Source organism: Schistocerca piceifrons, chromosome 10, assembly GCF_021461385.2.
Source record: "Schistocerca piceifrons isolate TAMUIC-IGC-003096 chromosome 10, iqSchPice1.1, whole genome shotgun sequence".
Taxonomy (NCBI): domain Eukaryota; kingdom Metazoa; phylum Arthropoda; class Insecta; order Orthoptera; family Acrididae; genus Schistocerca; species Schistocerca piceifrons.
Window position 1 is genome coordinate 52,944,220 of NC_060147.1, and position 19,031 is coordinate 52,963,250.

Sequence of the window (19,031 nt, forward strand, 5' to 3'; positions counted from 1 at the left end):
TATGAAAAAGATGTGCTCATGGTTAATGTTTTCTGTGCATTTCCACAAACAAGGCTGTTTGGGCTATTTTTATTTTATGGGAGAACTGTGACAGGTACCTCTTACCTTGACATGTTGCTGTTGTGGTTGTTTTCACAACAGACTGCTGATTTTCAGAATTCATTTTGCAACAATAAGGGGCACCCATTCATTGGAGCATCTGTGTTTGTCCCTACCTAAACAGTGAAATTCTGCATCACTGAATTGGGCATAGTGGTTAAGATTGTGTGGCCCTGTTCACTTGGGCCCATCCCACTTTTCCCTGTGCCCTTTCACCCTACAATATCTCCCTACCCACAAATTCACACAGAAAGACTGAATATGAAGAGTATACCTAATAAAGTAATCTGAGAAACAAGTAATTAGAAGGATCTGGTGCGCCAATGGGTGGAGAAGTTACAAAATAATGTGCTTAAAAGAACAGCTGATGGAAAAAGTTCACATAGGATCTTTACCAGGTGAGGGGACATGTTAGACAGACATTTGCAGCAGCTTCCAGAAGTAGTTGACTTGGCACTGGAAAGAGTCATAGAGGGTGAAAAAATGGTAGGAGTACACAGACTAGCATATACAAAACAGGTTAGACGATGCTGGGTGTATTAATTACGTAGAGATGAAAAGATTAGCACAAGATAGAAAAATCTCACTTACACAGTTAATTTTATTGTACAAGTGAGATTGCATTACATATTAAGTGCACAGGGGAAGTAAGTACACTCCCAGGAGACATTACACTAATGCCTTATACAACCACCTCTAGTCTTTAAAATGTCCTCTGTTGTGTGAGGACATTCATCCACAAAATTACTGTGGTATCCTGACCCAGCTGAAGCAACTTGTTGATGATTATGTCCCGTAGAGTTACCCAGTAGCTGGGATTTTGGTTGCTACATTTCACCCTTTGTTCCAAATAGTCCCACACACTTTCTACTTGAATGATTAGCTTGGCAGTCGAGGTGCAACAGTGATAGTCCCTGACTGAGTGTTCATCAAACCTGGAATGTGTGTGTGCAGCTTTATGAACAGGGCTGCTGTCTTGATTGATTTGAGTGTCCACAGCATACTCATCACAAGGGTGTAGAAGAAAGGGCACACTGAGAATATTGAAATAAACATCTTGTTTAATGTTCACGGTAACTTGAATGGGGGGGCCACAGGTTTAAGAGTGATTGTAATTGAGAAGTTTGGCACTTGTCCTGTTCCCTGTCACCTATGGTCTTTTTACGTGGTCTTGTTGCAAAAGGCCATGTCGGGCATCCACAAATCGAGTAACATCATTCATAGATTAGTTCAAACATGAAAGTTCCTTTCTGCCATGCGTTCAAGTCAACCCATCTTACTGTGTTAATTTCATACAAATGGCTGGCACATACACACCAAGTAGTTACAGTTCTATAGCACTCCAAAGCAACCAGTTTGCTCTGTTAAGCTTACAGTGTGACCACTCTGTTTCTCCATGACACTATGGCAAATATCACCAGGATAAAAAAGATGGAGAATTGTGTCAAACTAGTCACAGTCCAAAAAATAAAGTAAACTGTGATCACTTCCAAAGGCTAGTGGCTGTCTGTGCTGGCTGCTTATGTGAAGGTTCTGAATTAAATGAACAGAATCGTGTCGGCTATTTATAGTGAATGCTTGGGACTTCAGACAAGAAGCTGCTTGAATGAATGTCCAACAGTTTCGATACACAAGTCATGAAAGTGGTGTCAAATAGAGCAACAATCACTTGGATGGAAGCTGTATATCTTTTAGTGAAATACCCCATTCCAGATCTGAAACTTTTGAAAAGTATTAAATTGTTATTATTAAATATATTACTGAATAAGAAAAAATGATCATATGTCATATTTGTTTTGATGTGCTACAAAGTGATGAGTCTGTGGGAATTAAAAAGTTAATAGAATTTCTGAATTTACTGTATGTGGATTTTGTTAACAGGGAAAAGATAGTACTTTTTGTAGAGATTCTGTTTGTTGTTGTTAAAACACATTTTAATAGTTGCTTTCTTTCTGTTCTTCTCTTTTCTCCATTCGCGGTTACTTAATGGCCGCAAATAACAGGTCGCCTCCGTCGGATAGGCAGAGCTTCGCGCAACTACACCATTGGATTCGTCACACACCACAAGAAGTCCATCCACGAGTGATTTGGCTACCTCCAACAGAAGTTCTGTGTGTAGTGTGTCACTGTATGCTGCTCCATAGGTGTTGTTGTGGACGATAGAAACTGTGCTCTGTTTTTGTCCTCTACTCGCTATCTGTGAAAGTTTTGTAGCTGGAAATGGGAGGGAAAAAGTGAAAAGTGCAGAGGAGCACCAAGTTTGTAAATGTCCTGTCAACGAATTACAGATATGCTGAGCTATTTGTTTCTTTTTTCCCCCCCTTGCTTTTTGAAACAGAACACTCGATATTTCCTTCTTGTGTATTTTAGGATATACTCCCTCTTTCTTCTTCAAAACCCTTCATAGAACCATTCAGTGCTAAACAGTGAATGTTATGTGCACAATTTATCAGGCTTCAGATAGTTGTAGTATGTATAAAATTTCACACTTGATGATATATGGCAACAGCAAATGTTCAGCTGCTTGAGGTGGCCTTGAGCCCTGTAAATTTTTTAAGTTTCTGAATACAATGCGTACAGAAAAAGAATGAAAAGAATTTCTTTGTTATTGTTTGAGAAACTGGCATTTTCTCCTGTTCATAAACATGTTTTAAGCAGTCACTAATGGTTGTGAAGAGAATTAGCTTTGAAGCTGGGACAATAATATTTTCTGACATGCACGTCATACTCGAATTATAAGAAACCGATAGCTTTATCATTTTTCCGTTGTGTCATATATGTTAGGCTTTTATAGCAATAGATTGGAAAACTTTGTAGATTATATCAGCACTGATGTTTCCCATTTTAATAAAATGATAGAAAATTTTCACATCAAACAGCTGTGCCTCACATAGAAATGTTTTGCTATGCACAATTTAAACAAAATAATGTGAAGAATTTTTTTACTTGCACCGCACATTTTTTTATGTGAAAATAGTTCTTCGCATTGTATGTCCATCGAGACCCAGTGTCACAGAGGTAGTTATTTCTTTGGCATTTCTAGATGCAGTGCTTATTGCAAAGTCGTAATTGCATGAAATAGCTGTTTGTAAAGAAACTGCTTTTATGTGACTTCTTGTAAATTATCTATTGTAAGTATTTTGTAAAGTTTTTCCCATATATTAGATCAAATTAAAGGTCTTAAAAAACTGTTTTGGGCTTCTCTTTCACCCTCCATTGCTGAGACAGTGTTTTTATGACAGTGACTTGTATTTGAGAGCAGCAGAATTTTAGACACCAACCTGCTACAGATTGCTGATGTTGAAATAGATTCTTAAATGGGCTAGGGACAATTCTTCTCCATCTTTTCCCAATGACCCATAACTGCGACAAGGACTCATATTCCTCTGGAATGTATTGGGTGTCAACCTGTAAGAGGTGGCACTGCTGATTATAACATGAATACAGCTGCAGAGATGGAAAAATTTTACCTGTAAATCATAAAGTGACTGGTGAGTATTAGATGAGATTATATGCAAAATGTTCAGTTGATGAAGTGGACATGGGGTATAGACCATCGTATAAAAGTTTACTTCACTAAATGTTTCTCAAGTGATCTGTTAGGTTAAATTGTTGGCTTCACACATTTTTTGGCAATGACTTGCTGCAATCTGCAGACATCTGCTGGTGAATGCCATACTGACGTGCAGCAGAATGTCCTTTTATATCTGTATTACTCTCACTATAGTGGTACAGCTTGTAAATTAAAACATATAATACTGTAGCATATATACACTACCCTTACTTCAACATATAAATTACCCTTACTACACCACTGCCATTCCACAGCTCTGATCCAGCTGAGGGTACACTGAAGAGCCAAACCATTACAGCCACTGCCCACCAAGATATTTAATGCCACCTGGTGGTGTTTAGGGCACACAGTGTGGAAAGGAATATTTAAGTGGAGCAGAGATTGGGGAACCATTCGAGCGACAATAAGAGCCGCAAATAGGGAAGTCCACTGACATAAGTGACAATGACAAATGACAGATTGTTATGGCACAGTGTCTGGAACTCAGCATCTTGGTAAGAGCAATGCTGGTCAGCTGTTCACATGCTACTCATAAGCATCTAAAGAAAGTGGTTGAAGAACAGAAACTGTGATTAGGTGACTAGATGTTGGAAGTCCACATCTCTTCCAGAATGTGGAGGTCAGAGGCTTGCTCATCCTGTAAAGCAGGACTGGTAGCGATTTATGCCAGCTGATTACAAAGTGCATTGCTGATGGATGCAAAAGTGCACATTGTTGGATTTAGGACTCCACAGCAGATGAGCCCCACATTTCCAACGACACTGTCAGTTATGGTTGCAATGGACATGGGAGTGTGGAGATTAGACTGTAAATCAATAGGAATGTGACACTTGGTCAGATGAATCACATTTGTTACACCAAGTTGGAAATTCCACCATCCAGGCAAACAGTTTCTTGAAATGTTTACTGTGTCAAGGACACAGGCTAGAGGGGGTGGAGTATTTTGCTATGGAGGACACTCCCCTAGGCTTCCATCGAGCCTGTGGTAGTAATCAAAGGCACCACAATAGCTGTGGACTTTGTTAACATTATTGTGGATCACCTGCATCCCTTCATGCTGAAATGTCTTCCCTGACATCAGGGGCACCTACCAGCAGGATAAATGTTTGTCACAATGCCAGGATCATGGTAGACTGGTTTGAGCAGCATGATAGTGTACTACTGTTGTCTTGGCCACCAGATTTGTCTGATCTGAATGCAGTGGAACACATGTTGGATGCTAATGAGCAAAACTCTGGCCTGTAACTTATGGGAATTGTGTGATCTGCATGTAGTCATAATGCCACATAACTCCAAAAACTATCAAGAACATCTTAAATCTGTACCATGCAACTGTATTGTGTTCCAAAAGAGGACTAGGATGCAATTAAGCAGGTAGTAATGAATTTTTGGCTCATCTGTGTATTTCATTTTACTGTGTTGCTATTTCGTGGAACGTAAATGACCCATTAGGTGTTGTGTGAGGCTGCAGCAGGTTGTTATTGTAGTGTACAATATTAACTGAACCAGTTTCATTCACAAAAATGTTTTTAAATGTAAAATTGTTTCAGTATGCTAGATGAAAATAACATGTTTTAAAATTTGATCTGGGTACAATCCTTCCTGTAAATGAGGAAGTGATATTCACCAAATGTTGGAGTTTAAGACTAAAATTATGACATTCGGAGAAGTGAGCAGGTCCAGAGTGATTCTGTTAACAACCGCCAAATAGCTGAATAGGGTGACAAATTCTTAGTGGGTAGTGGTGTTTTGTGTGTGTGTGTGTGTGTGTGTGTGTGTGTGTGTCCATCCAACAAAACATTGGAAAAGTGTAAATATTTCAGTGTATGTGCTCCATAATTAATGGGAGGTTTGGAAACAGCAAGTGAGAAACAAATTTAAAGTTTTATGAAATAATTGTAGTGTCAGTATTTCTGTATGGCTAATGCTGTTGACACTACCAAGATACAGGATAGAGGAAAAGATATCTGAGCATGAATAAATGTCCTTCATTGTGTGGGGTGTGCATTGTTTGATATGGTGGCTAAACAACTGACATTGGAAGGGTTCTAATGCAAAAAAGATTAGGAAGAATAAAATTACTGACAATCAGTTACAGGTTGTATTAGAAGACAGTGTTTCCAAGTACAGAGATAAAGAATCTCAGGAAGATGGCTGGAATCTTGAAAATTCAGAAACTTGACATAGTGATGATAGTATGGAAGTAGAACTTGCATGTGTGTTTCATTCAGTAATTAGGAGGGAGAGAGAGAGAGAATGATGGTGATGAAACTGATGATGAGGAAGGATTCCTAATATTTGAAGTAAACAACCATGAGATGCGTAGAGTATGGAACCATGTGACATGCAGTATAATCTACAAATCAAGAATATTTGCATATTCATCCAGCTAGCAAAACACCAATCAATTTTTTTAGCCTACTGATTGCAGATGACATTCCTATTTTTAATGCTGAAGCAAAGTACAATGCAGTGAATATATTTTTGAGTGAAAATATGAAAGATGGATTTAAGATTTGTTTCTGGAAGCACATACGTATGCAACAAATGCTTGTCAGTTTGAGAATTTCGTAACATGTGTAAGGTAAAATCCCTCTGTTTAGAGGACTACTGGTAGAAAAATTTACCATATGAAATCGAGGAATAGTTATGATTATGAGCAGAGGCAGACATATGATCATCGTAGACTCATACAGTGAGACCCCTTATTTTACATTTTCGTGTGGTATAAATTTAAAAAAAATTCATAATTGAAGAAAATTTTAAAATACAAGCAAACACACATGTGATTGGCATATACAATTAAAAATCTCAATCCTCTCCAATACTTTGTATAAAATCTGTCTAAGTGAAAGTAAGTAAATGTGCAATACAATGTTCATGCAATAATTCATGCTAATGAATTTCATCAGTTTGTAAAAAATCACAAACATGTAACAGCAACTAAAACTCATCAAAAAATTGAAATTGGTATCTGGGTACAAGTTAATCAAGGTGTTTTCCAACATGCTACAACTACAGATTATACAATCAAAGCCCATGCTTTTGAGAAATCATTCTGTATGCTCATCCAGAAAAAAAGTGAAAATTGATGAACATGTTGAATTAAACAAAAAAACAAAAAATAAAATTGCAGCAGCTAAGTGATTAATCCATAAGCATAAATGCAGACATTTGCTCAGTGACAAAATTTGGCACCACTGCTGTCACTGTTTAATGCTTTTCTTACGAGCTGCATTTCATATGCTCACCACTGTTAGTGTTATTTTAGGCTTGATGAGAGAAACAGAGCTGTGAAAAAATGAGTTTACTTTCCCAGTTCACATTACAAGCTCGTCAGAAGTAGGCTCAGTGAATTTATGTACATTGTCTAAAATGTAAATTTGAAAGAAAGCTCAGGTACTAGAGCTCCACTTCATGCCATAGTTGTTGCAACTGTAGTATCATATTTGAACATGAAAGTCTTTAAAATGTGCTGTCACAAAACCCTTGCTCTACTTCCGTGTGTTGTAGCACATCACCTGCATGAAAAGTATATTTTCAGCACTTCACAAAATGCTTTCACCCCTACCTGCACTCCTGTCATTGAAGGGCCACTGCCCCTCTCCACACCAGCAGGTGAGCTCTTTTTACATATGTTAGTGTGGTGTGATGTCCACTGGCTATTGGGTGATTTGCCAAGCCAATAGGAGTTCACTAGCTGAAAATGGGCAACATTTCCTCAATTATGACCAAGCATATTGTTAGAGACTCAGTGCTTGAATTTAAAACTGTAACGATTGATAATGTTGCTGAATACAGTACATTGGAATTACATGCAAAAATATGAGACTGAGTTATATGTGGCACAAGAAAAAGTGGTGGCTGGAACCCTTCGTCACATAGTAGCTTGGTCCAGAAAACTTTGGGTCGACTGTCTTGGTTTTCCATTAACCTTGCATACTAGCAGTAGTTGTTTCATAATTGCCTGGTGAAGCTAAATGTCGCAATTTGTGTTTCCAATGCTAATCATGGATTGTGTCAGCATCTCCTCTGCAATGGCCTAAAATATTCCCTTAACTCTGCCACCACCCTTAGTATGAACCGTCTGTCTTTTGTGCCATTTGCAACATCCAATGTTAAAAGGAAGAAAACTGGACAAAGTAGAGTAAGAACTTAGAATCAAGGTAAACCTTACTAGGAAGAAATGTAAAATCAGAGACTTTTTAGCATTGACCTTATGGATTTTTCAAAGGAGCTACAAAGTTATGGCGTACAATCATGAAGAACTTAAAAAATCAGAGTTCCACTGAATTTTGCTAAAAACCTCAGCTGGAGCACATATAATTAGGTGATACTGAACTATTTCAACAACAGGATGTGTCAAGTGTATTAGATAGGGAGACTTGTGGGGGGGGGGGGGGGGAGATTGTCATATATAAATATATACTGTTCAAAAAGCATAAATATGGCATCAGGGAACATTTTGTCCTGTTGAAAAGGACATTTTTTTCATTTGTTGGAAGAGAAGCTGCATGTTGTCCATCATACATTCGTGAATATGGTCATGGGAAGTCCTTGGTGGAATATAATTTAAGAAACACAGGTAACATCTAACTGAACAGACGAGTTGCTGAGTCATCAGAAAGGTTTCTTACATTTTGGGATACATTGTTAAGATTGCCAAAAGCACATTAGCAAAGAATCAAAAATCAGTGGCAGTTCTCAAATATATGTATTATTGGAACTGATTTTATTAAGAAGGACCACCTCATGGCATAGAAGAAACTATTCGTTCATAAAACTGATCTGCTACTTTTTAACTCTCATATTTGGGGCATAATTTGGTACTATATGAACACAAAATAAAAATAATAAATGGATTGCTTCTGACAATGGAGATTCCAAGGAATATAAGAAAGATATCTCACAAAAAACGTGCAGGAGTGGGTATCAACTGAGAGGAAAAGCAAACATTTCATATCATAATAGTAACTCTTTCTTTTTATAGAAAAAGAATTGTTCCTTTTTAACATATAATACATTCCGAGTCAAAAAAATACAATGTGTGATGAAAGAATTATCCAAATGGGATGGAAATCTGTAGATGTAATTTACATGTACAGACAAGCAAATGATTACATTTCAGAAAAAAATGGGTGATTTGCTCAAGAGAAAAAGCTTCAAAAATTGCGGAAGTCAGTAAAGTGTTGGTCCACTTCTGGCTCTTATGCAAGCAGTTATTTGGTTTGACACTGACAGATATGAGTTGCTGGGTGTCCTCCTGAGTGATATTGTGCCAAATTCTGTCCAATTGGCATGTTAGATCATCAAAATCCCGAACTGGTTGGAGAGCCCTATCCATAATGCTCCAAACATTCTTAGTTGGAGAGAGATCGAGTGACCTTGCTAGCCAAGGTAGGAATTGGCAAGCCTGAAGAGAAGCGGTAGAAACTTTAGTTGTGTGCAGGTGGGCATTATGTTGCTGAAGTGTAAGCTAGGATGGCTTGCCGTGGACAGGGCGCAGACTGTTGTCGATGTGCTGTAAGGGTGCCATGGATGACAACCAAAGGGGTCCTGCTTGAAATGAAATGATGTCCCAGACCATTACTCCTGTTTGTCAGGCCATGTGGTGGGCGACAGTCAGGTTGGTATCCAATCGCTCTCTGAGAGTGTCTCCAGACACACCTTCGCCGGCCATCGGGGATAGATTCAAAGCAGGACTCATTGCTGAAGACAGTTCTACTCCAGTCAATGATATCCCAGGCCGAATGTGCCCAACACTGCTGTAACTGGGCTTGTTGGTATCAGAGGTGAATGGTAGTCAGCACAAGGGGTGCCATAAGCTCAGCCCCCTTTCTGTGGTCCGCCTGCTAATGGTTCTTGTGCTCACTGAAGCACCAGTTCTCCATCACATCAAGGATAATGATGAGTGGCTCTCTGCCAACTGCCCAGTCCCCACATTCTGTCATCTGTCTAGGTCAACCGCTTCCTTCTTGATCGTGCATTCACCAAGTTCACCCATTCTTGCCAACATCATGGAATACTGGCATCGCTCCTTTTCAAATGTTTAACCATTCGCCACTTACTCCTACAAGCTTTTTTGAGCTCAACTACACATCCCCTCTAAAATGTTGACATTTGCGAATACTCTTCACGCACCTGTCTATGAGGTATAATTACTGTCCAGCTGTCTACACAGAATGAAATTCTGACATCGACATGTTACCTGTTTACCATCCTAGCCAGCTGTGTGATGAAATTGCATCTACTGCCAAAGTTTACACATTCATCTATTGGCTGCCAAAGTTCACAGTTTTGCGTTTTTTTCATCAATATCTGTATGAATATAAATTTGCAATTTGCATAACCCCTTCATGGTGCATCCTTTATTGTATTAGAGTTTATTTTAATTTTTTACCTTTAAATATTTGATGACGTTTCAGTTTTATTCTCCATCAAAGATGAGCATTTGTCTCTTGTTTAAATTGCATTTTCTTTGCAATGGCAATAAATCAGAGGTGCAGGCGCCATTTATGTGCGTCTCTGAATCTACTACACAGGAATTATATTATTGGTCAATATTAAAAAATACAGTATACAAACTTCCAAATTTTGCAAAAGTGCGATTGCAGTCCAAAACCTGTGCATACTTAGAATTATCTGCATTGTGACTTAGTGGCCCACAGTGTTGCCTACACAAAATATATTTAACTGAATGAGAAAATAATAAAATGCAGAAAGAAATGAGACATATAATAAGAATGAATGATGTCAGACTACCAAAGACACTGATGAACTACAAGCCAAACCACCAGGATGACCAAAGATTGGCTGTGCAAAGAAATCTAAAATGATTTAGTACACATTGCTGCTAGTGAAAGTAAAACATAGACAGCGGAAATGTAGGTAACAAGACCACTGAGGGTGACAATAGACAATGCCTGTAACTGAAAATTCCTGCAGCACCATCTCCGTCCAGCATAGGGTGAAAGTGAGAATGTTTCACAGAAATTGCAAATACTTGGAATGTGTGTTTATAATAGCGTTCTCAATAGTATGTACCATTCTGCAATTCTGTGTGAAATGTGGCTAGACTGTAAGTACACCAGAGGGATATTTACAATGGCTGGATACAAAGTAGTGATAACACTGCTGTAACAAACCAGTGAGTCGGCATCTGTGTTGACACAATGAAGGCCTGTGAGATGAGCTTGTACAGGGGCAGTACTGTGAAAATCTGCTGCAATGTGTAGACTGTTGAACGTCATAGCAATAGTGCCCCAGCATCATGTTTACAAAGACAGAGTAACGTTCTTGGCTCCACACTGCTTATGGTGATGCAGTACTGCGACACAATGGGCTAGAGCGTTCAGACTAGACAGAGTTGCTGTGAATGATGACCCCACATGGAAGACAACACAGTTCAACTCCTTGCTTCCTTGTTGGACATTGATCACTGCTGGACTGTGTGCGAGTAAGCAGCAGAAGGCAGAGTACATCACATTCTTCACAACATTATGGGGTACGCGTAATTGCAGAACGTTGGATACCACATGAAATGCCCAAGGTGCAACAATGGCACGGCTATGCTATCGCACAGGATTTGTTGGGCCAGTACCAATGGGAAGATAACGACTTTCTTTGACGCACCGTCACAGTCAACGAAACCCGGGTAGTCTCACACAAACCAAATTTGAAATTCCAATCCAATGACTGGTTCTCTTCCATCCACAGAAAGTATGCCACACCAAGTGCTGTGAAGATGATAATCGTTGTGGCATATGGCACTGATGGGGCAATGCTGTGTCATGCTGTATCACCGAGAGTGACAATAGACACTGCCTATTACTGCAAATTCCTGCAACACCATCTCCGTCCAGCGTAAGGTGAAAGTGAGAATGTTTCACGGAACAGCACCCTACCATTCTGCATGACAATGCACGATGTCACACCACTGCTGTTGCCGAGGACCTCTTGCACTGCTGACAGTGGGAGAGTCTGGAATATCCACCACACTCACCCAACATGAGTCCCCGTGATTACGATCTCTTTGCTAAAGTGAAATAACCACTGTGAGGGATCCAGTACAACACCAGAGATGGCATTATCCATGCCACAGGGCGGTCAATATGGGGCATCAAGAAAAATAGAGGCATAGTTGGTATATGATGCTTTCTGGACTTTTGGAAAAAGGTCGTAAATAATGGGGGCAATTATATTGATGGTGTGTAACTGTAAGTACCTTTGTCAATAGTCATTTCAGAGAAAAATAATAGTTCTCATTACTTTTTATCCCGCCCTTGTATTTACCATCTGATGTGTGCAGTTCCCTCGTAGAGCCAATTAGTTAAGACATAATGGTACTTAGAAATTGAAGAAAGCGCCTGGTCCTGTTTCATTGGAACCCAAGATAAAGAGATATGGCAAACAGTTACATTCCAGTAGGGATTATAAGAGGGGGTGTGAAATATTGTCAAATGTTGACAGCAATGCATGTAGGGGCATTCTGAAAGTGGTGGTGATACTTTGATCTTAAATTCCAGCTTTCTGACAGTATCTGAAGCTATGGAGGTGGCAAACTGACTAAATGATACTGTAACAATCACACATTTCCCATTTACTAGAACTGAGAGAATTCTTATTTTTTCCTGGCAGTAACCAGCGTATGGATTACTTTCCTCTTTTGTTAGGAAAAAATTCCACAAAAATGTGTACATTTGACTAATTACAATGTTGTGCAGGTGTTTTTGGACTCAGTAACCAGAAACAATGTTGCTTATCTTTCAAACACTGTTCCTTTTCTTCCAGTTGAAAGACAAATGTACAACAATGTTTGGTTGGTTGGCTAATTTTGGGGACCAAACAACGAGGTCGTAAGTCCCATCAGATTAGGAAAGGATGGGGTAAGGAAATTGGCCATGTCTTTTCAAAGGAAACATCCCAGCATTTGCCTGAAGTGATTTAGGGAAATCATGCAAAACCTAATTCAGGATGGCTGGATGCAGGTTTGAATTGTCGTCCTCCCGAATGCAATTCCAGTGTGCTAACCACTGCGCCAACTCGCTCAGTACAAAAATCTTGATGAATAAGTTTTCCCACCTGGACAATGTGAAAATGAACAGGTGTTCTTCACTTACCAAGAAATCCTACACAGTTATTTCACTGCAGGCCTAAAATAAGGCTGGGAAGTGAGTTTCAACTATAAGATGAAAGCAACATATTATGATGGATGTGCAGTACCCTTAGATTAATCTATGATTCTCTGAAGAGGTTGACAGTCATTTTGCCAATACGTCCCAAACACAGGAAACATTATAACCACCATCCACTGCAAGCCTGAATGCTGCATGGTGGTATTGCGGGCATGTGACATGGTAAGGAAGGTATATAAGCAGAGCAGAGGCAATGAGGAATCAATCTAGTGCAGATATGGGCCACAAAAGGGAAATCCACTGATGTAAGTAACTTTGACAAAGGCCAGATTGGTTTGTGCGTGTAGGGGCACAGTAGTATCTCAGATGTATTCAGTCGGATTTGGATCAGGTCAATTTGGTGGCCAAGACATCAATGTGAGTTGACTATCTTGCTCCTAATACCACTGTGCACAACTGTATTGTTGTGACATTGATAGTTATCCTGATGGAAGATGCCATTGCTGCCAGGGAAGACATCAAGCATGAAGGGATGAATGTTGTTGGGTCACCACGGGAACGTGTAGGTGTCACTTACTGTGCAGCGCTATGTTCAACTGTGTGATCCAAAATACTTGTCTGCACCACCAATGTACTCTATCATAAGACCCGCCACAGTTCCAGTTTCCACATTTTGTGATGATGTGTGGACATCTGACACCTTGCCCTTGTAATTCCTCCTCCTCCTCTTCCATCTTCAACCTTCTCAGTCCACTGCTGAATATAGATCTCTTCCATATGTTTTCATTGTCTTCAATTTCAAGCCACCTGGTACAATTGTGTCCCAGCCACCAGCATCGTGTCATAAAGCCACTTCTTATGGGGTCTTCCTCTCTTGTGGTCTCATGGCTTCCAGTGAACCCGCTGTGATCTTGTCGAGCTGTGTGTCCAACATATTGCCACTTCAGTCTTGTAGTTCTCTCTGTTACTCCTGTTCTCCCTTCTACTGTCACTGAAGCAGATTTATAGCCTATCTCTGAAACTGATTTTGAGCATCTGTTGCTCCTTGGTTCATTGTGTGTGTGCCTTAGGTTATGAGCACTTGCCTTATTCAGGGTTATAGTTTCCATATTGTAGGTTGTAACCAGTAATATGCACACATTATAAGCATTAGCCTTCAGGATATTCAGGACATGCTCATTAGTCAGGATAAATCTTAGTTTCTGAAATGCTTTCCGGCTCAGTCCTGTAAGGAATTTCAGGATTTTGATTTGTTTTTCCCCAGTTTAACTCTGTGGGCAAGGTAGATGCATTAATCAACAGCTTCTATAGACTGGTTTTGACTGTAAGTAGTTGGTTGTGGACTAAGAATTTTGTTTTTGTTTTATTGATATTAATTTCCAAGCCAGTCTTTGCAGAGGCAAGTTTTAGTTCTTCGGTCATCCTCCTTATTCTTACAAGTCTTCACTTATGAGTTCAACATCATCAGCAAACAACAGATGGTTCAGATATGAACCATTGACTTTTGTTGTTCTGTTACTACAGTCAAGGGACTTGAATACATCTTCCAGTGCAAGGGTGATCAAATTCATCTGCACGATCAAAGTAGTGTTAAATTTCCTCAGATCTTTTCTTGTTTCTTTTCCAATAGTCTTATTAAGAGTTGTGTATCCCACTGAATCCTTGTCTGCTGTTTTCCTTTCTTCAGTGAGCTGAGGGGTACTAACTGAAAGACAGCTGTTGTTGTTAGATTTCTGGATTGGACCTCATTTGCTGCAATTTGGATGCTGCTTCTAATTTTCTCATTCAAGTTCATTTTTCTTCTGAGGACTTCAGCTCTTCTGTTAGGCCATGTTTCCTGGATATAGTTTGCTGAAATGATGCTTCCTGTTTCCTTAAGTCATTCACTCATGGAACAAAATGCTTTCTCTCATTTTTGATCATTCAAGTTTGAGGTCAAATGTGAAGATCGCTCAAACTATTGAGTACAGACACATTTTTGTAGTTCTGTTTTTGTTAGTGTGAATAAAGTCTACTTGACCATCACTTACATGTCCATTTATGTTGGTTGGTGTTCTTAAAGAAGGTATTCATACAATAGAGATTTTCAGCTCTAAGATATTCTAGCAGTCATTCACCTACATTGTTTCTGCAGCCTAACCCATAATTACCAATGTTCCATGGGTCTCTATCTTTCTTTTGCCCTATTTTTGCACTGGAATGTCCCACGATGGTATCCAATTGTGTCTTCTTGGAATTTATGTTTTAATGAGATCTTTGTATAGTTGCTCAACCTCGACTTCACCAGAATTGCTGGTTGGAGCACAAACCTCTACAGAAAATTTGCTGTTCAATTTGAGGATAAGAAGAAATGCATTCTGTCTTGCTTAAGAATTCTTTGATATTCCTGTTCGCTAGAATAACAACTCCATGTGCAGAAGCGACCCCAATATGTCATACGATGATGTGAATCAATATAAGGGTCTCAGCCTTTTCTCCTCGTAGACGTGTCTCACAGATATCCAGTATATCTTGTTCAATGTCTTCCAGTTGTTGTTCTAGTCTTTCAAGGTCTTCGGCTTGTTCAAATGGTTCAAATGGCTCTGAGCACTATGGGACTTAACTTCTGAGGTCATCAGTCCCCTAGAACTTAGTACTACTTAAACCTAATTAACCTAAGGACATCACACACATCCATGCCTGAGGCAGGATTCGAACCTGCGACCGTAGTGGTTCCAGACTGTAGTGCCTAGAACTGCTCGGCCACCCTGGCTGGCTCTTCAGCTTGTCTCATAGTTCATATGTTGCAGATGGCTGCTCTTTGCCTCCCCCAGAATCCTTGAGGCAGACTCATGAATCATCAGCATCAGATTCTGAGAATTTCACTTTACTCATGTAGGGTAGTATCATTTGAAAATTCAAAGTAATTGTTTGGATTTATGGAAGGTGATTGACATTTAAAACATCATGCTTGCCAGATGTGTTGACAAGTTAATGCTCAGCTGCCCCTAATGTGGTGAACAGATGCCGTCGGCAGCCGCCCCTACCCTGGAGAACAGTTGCTACCACTAGACATTTCTTTTACATCATCCATAAAAGTAGGGATGTCTTGTCTGAAATTACTCCCTTACTGATGATCTTCATCTCCATATTCACTGCCAATGAGATCTCTGCTTCCTTAAAGGGAGCAAATAAAAACTGTTGATTTATTGTGTTTTAGGAGTTGAGAGGGAAAGAGCTCGTGTTCTTTACTGACTGTAACTTAAGATGCAGTTTTATTTTATTATCAGGAGATAGTTGCACCCACAATGTCCATTAGGGGATAGGAGGGTAAGTGTGCTGCGTGCCCGCCACAGAAGTATTCACAGTCACGTATGATGGGGCAACCTCATGAGTGCATTCTATCTGTATGTTGGCAGCAATGATGATGGAAACCTGTAATTTGTACTGCAGTTCATTTTGGTGGGCACTTGAGTATTTCAGTTGACACTCATGCCTTTTTTATGAAGGTAAACTGCTGCCTGGCTAGCATCTAGTAGTACACAACATGTAAGTACACCATTTTACAACATGAAACAATGGGAACTCGAGGTTGGAATATCAGCAATATAAAGAAAAAGATAGATTGCTACTTACCGTAAAGATGACATGCTGAGTTGCAGACAGGTGCAGCAAAAAGTCTGTTATACATTTAGCTTTTGACCAAAGCCTTCTCCATAAAAGAAAATACACATATATACACAAAAACATTCATTCACACAAGTAAACACACCTCACGCGCAATGATAGCCATCTTTGGCAGCTCGGAACAGTTTTTTCATGAGCGTGGTGCTTATCCCTCAAACTATACAGTCACTGTTCCCCAGGAAGATTAGCTTGGATGACAAGGATGCCACTAAACTGTATTGGTTTGTATCCACCTTATTTTTTCAACCTTTGGACAAACCGATGGCACAATTCTGGCATGTAAAGAATACAATGAACCCACAGATTCTTGCTTCTGCAGCAAGAATAGCAAAAATTTAGTGATGGCTATAGTTGACCTCAAGGTAACTAGCTTATATCACAGGGACCCATAAAAGTTTTGAAAACTTCCATTTCTGTCAGTAAAGAGATAGAAGAAGATGGACTGCTCATTAGTAGTGACCACAGGTTATGCTCAGATCATGGATAATGTATGCCCAAATTGTGGATAAAATTTGTAGTGATCCATGCCTCCCACACATCTCTCATGATTTCTTACTGTCAAAAGACAGTCGGTGTTGGCCCGACAAGGAAACAGTAAAGTAAACTTAGATTTATTGATGGAAATGAGTTGTCTGATTAATTCTGTCAAGCACGTATTTTTTGTATGTATTCCAAAGTCATCTAAGGACGAAGTGCATCTTCGCTTCTTAGCAGACATTGCAAAAGTAGTATATAAAAGCTCTGTGGATTGCTGCATTCCAGCATAGAAAAGTGCCAAATTCCTTGGCATCTGCCAACAACAAAAATTTTAAAACAAAGGAGGGGTGACGGAATGGAGATATAGAGGCAGTTGAAGTTTGGATCTGGAGGAAAAACTGCTAGTTGTCGTTTGGAGATACGTAATTAAGAATAATGGAAAATACATTTTGATTGATTAAGTGTGTTAGAGAAATTTTATTTTGAATGGCTGGGGAATGTGAAGATGACAATGCTGATCATTTGTTTACTACAAGCAAGAACTGAAGGAAACAAAGTCTCTATATGTGGGAAAGAAGAAGAAGAAGAAGGCACCACTGCAAATTCTGCACTCTTGATTAGTCATCCATTCACCAGATGCAATATTAAGCTTGGCAGCATCCAAAGCAATTTTTGAAATTAGGCTATTAGTTGCTAACACTATGTTGCAATGTCTTCCCCTGCGTCTCCCCTGTCATTAATCAGGGCTATGGGCATACTACTTCTGATATACAATGCATCCTAGTGCAATTATACAGCTATTAATACATGGTGGCTCCCCATGTGTATTAACACTGCATAAATTGAGTGAAAAAGGTTTTGTGTCATTCTTCAGATGTTCTACCAGCAGAACACATCTGCCACTTCTAGTCAGAGGAAAAGCGGCATGACAGAATATAAGTAAAAGTAAAAATAAATAAAATATGCACCACCCATTATAGCTACCCATGTTCTGATATTGTATTTGGACAACAGTTTTGATGTCCTCAAAACACACATTTACTGACATGTACCAAACACAACAGCAAAATAAAGGATGCAGACATATTTTGTAGAAGCAGATTCTTGCAGACAGTTTCAGGTGCGATGACTGCCTCTGACATTAGCAGTAATATCAGTTTTTTTCCCTATAATGTCTTTCATAGAAGATAATAAAATAAATATGTCTCTGCAAATTTCTTCAAGATTAGAGCACAAAAAGCTGATACTATGTACAAAGGTGCCCACGGCTGCGCAGACGTGAGTGGTAGAGAGCCGACGCAGGTATTCCTGTTGCGCTGCTGGGTGTGAGGCTTCCATCTAGTCTGTGATGTCCATAGTAGAGGTTCTGACTTCTCTTCTCAAGAATCTGGGCTTCCTTCCACTCTTGCTCAAGCCGCATGTATGTACCGCCTGTGGAATACCACTTTACTCACAGTCATTCACAAAATTATTGTCGGGTAAATTTAAAATGAATATAGTGATTACAAATGGACATAACTATTTAATGTGTAGGGGTACATCAATAAAAATGGCAGAGGTTGTGCGTACATGCGTGCGTGCGTGCATGCGTGTGTGTGTGTGTGTGTGTGTGTGTGTGTGTGTGTGTGTGTGAGAGAGAGAGAGAGAGAGAGAGAGAGAGAGAGAGAGAGAGAGAGAGAAAGAGAGTTGTGCTTGTAAGAGTGTGTGTGTGTGTGTGTGTGTGTGTGTGTGTGTGTGTGTGTGTGTGTGTGTGTGTGTGTGTGTGTGTGTTTCTACTTTGGAAGGACCTTACCTGGAAACATAAACATTTTAGTATTCTTTCTCATTGTGGCTATCTGCACCTTAACTTGCTTCTATCTGGTGAGTAGTAATCTGCCATTTACATACTGTTGTTATTCCATCCTGGAATTTCCATAGCTAGACAACGTAAAAGTAAGTTAACTTTTTTATTTTTATGGTTTTTTTATATGATTCTCTTTGGCCACATGGAAAATTTCTAAGCAATAATCCATTTCACACCATACGTTCTGAATGGCATGTGGAGTCACCAATGCAAGTGCTTTAGGAATGCACATTTGAAC

General features: G+C 39.5%; 2 protein-coding genes across 6 annotated transcripts in view; one reads left to right on the top strand and one right to left on the bottom strand.

Annotated features, from left to right (window-relative positions):
- The window catches only part of LOC124718933 (tropomodulin), a 396,859-nt gene extending 393,569 nt beyond the window's left edge, over positions 1 to 3,290 (top strand). For 3 of the 5 annotated variants that reach the window (XR_007005943.1, XR_007005945.1, XR_007005946.1), the window contains exon 11: positions 2,103 to 2,187. Coding sequence is in view for 1 of the 5 variants with exons in the window: in XM_047244595.1 (XP_047100551.1) it covers positions 2,103 to 2,185 (83 nt within the window). In the remaining 4 variants the exon portion in view is untranslated. Of the gene's footprint in view, positions 1 to 2,102 lie in introns of all 5 variants that reach the window. The other 2 variants (XM_047244596.1, XM_047244595.1) reach the window with 1 other exon arrangement.
- A 14,690-nt stretch (positions 3,291 to 17,980) lies between these two features.
- Positions 17,981 to 19,031, bottom strand: part of LOC124718684 (SANT and BTB domain regulator of class switch recombination-like) — a 123,822-nt gene continuing 122,771 nt past the window's right edge. Inside the window, exon 11 of the mRNA XM_047244308.1 lies at positions 17,981 to 18,381. Coding sequence (XP_047100264.1) covers positions 18,197 to 18,381 — 185 coding nt within the window. The 3' untranslated portion in view covers positions 17,981 to 18,196. The remainder of the gene's footprint in view (positions 18,382 to 19,031) is intronic.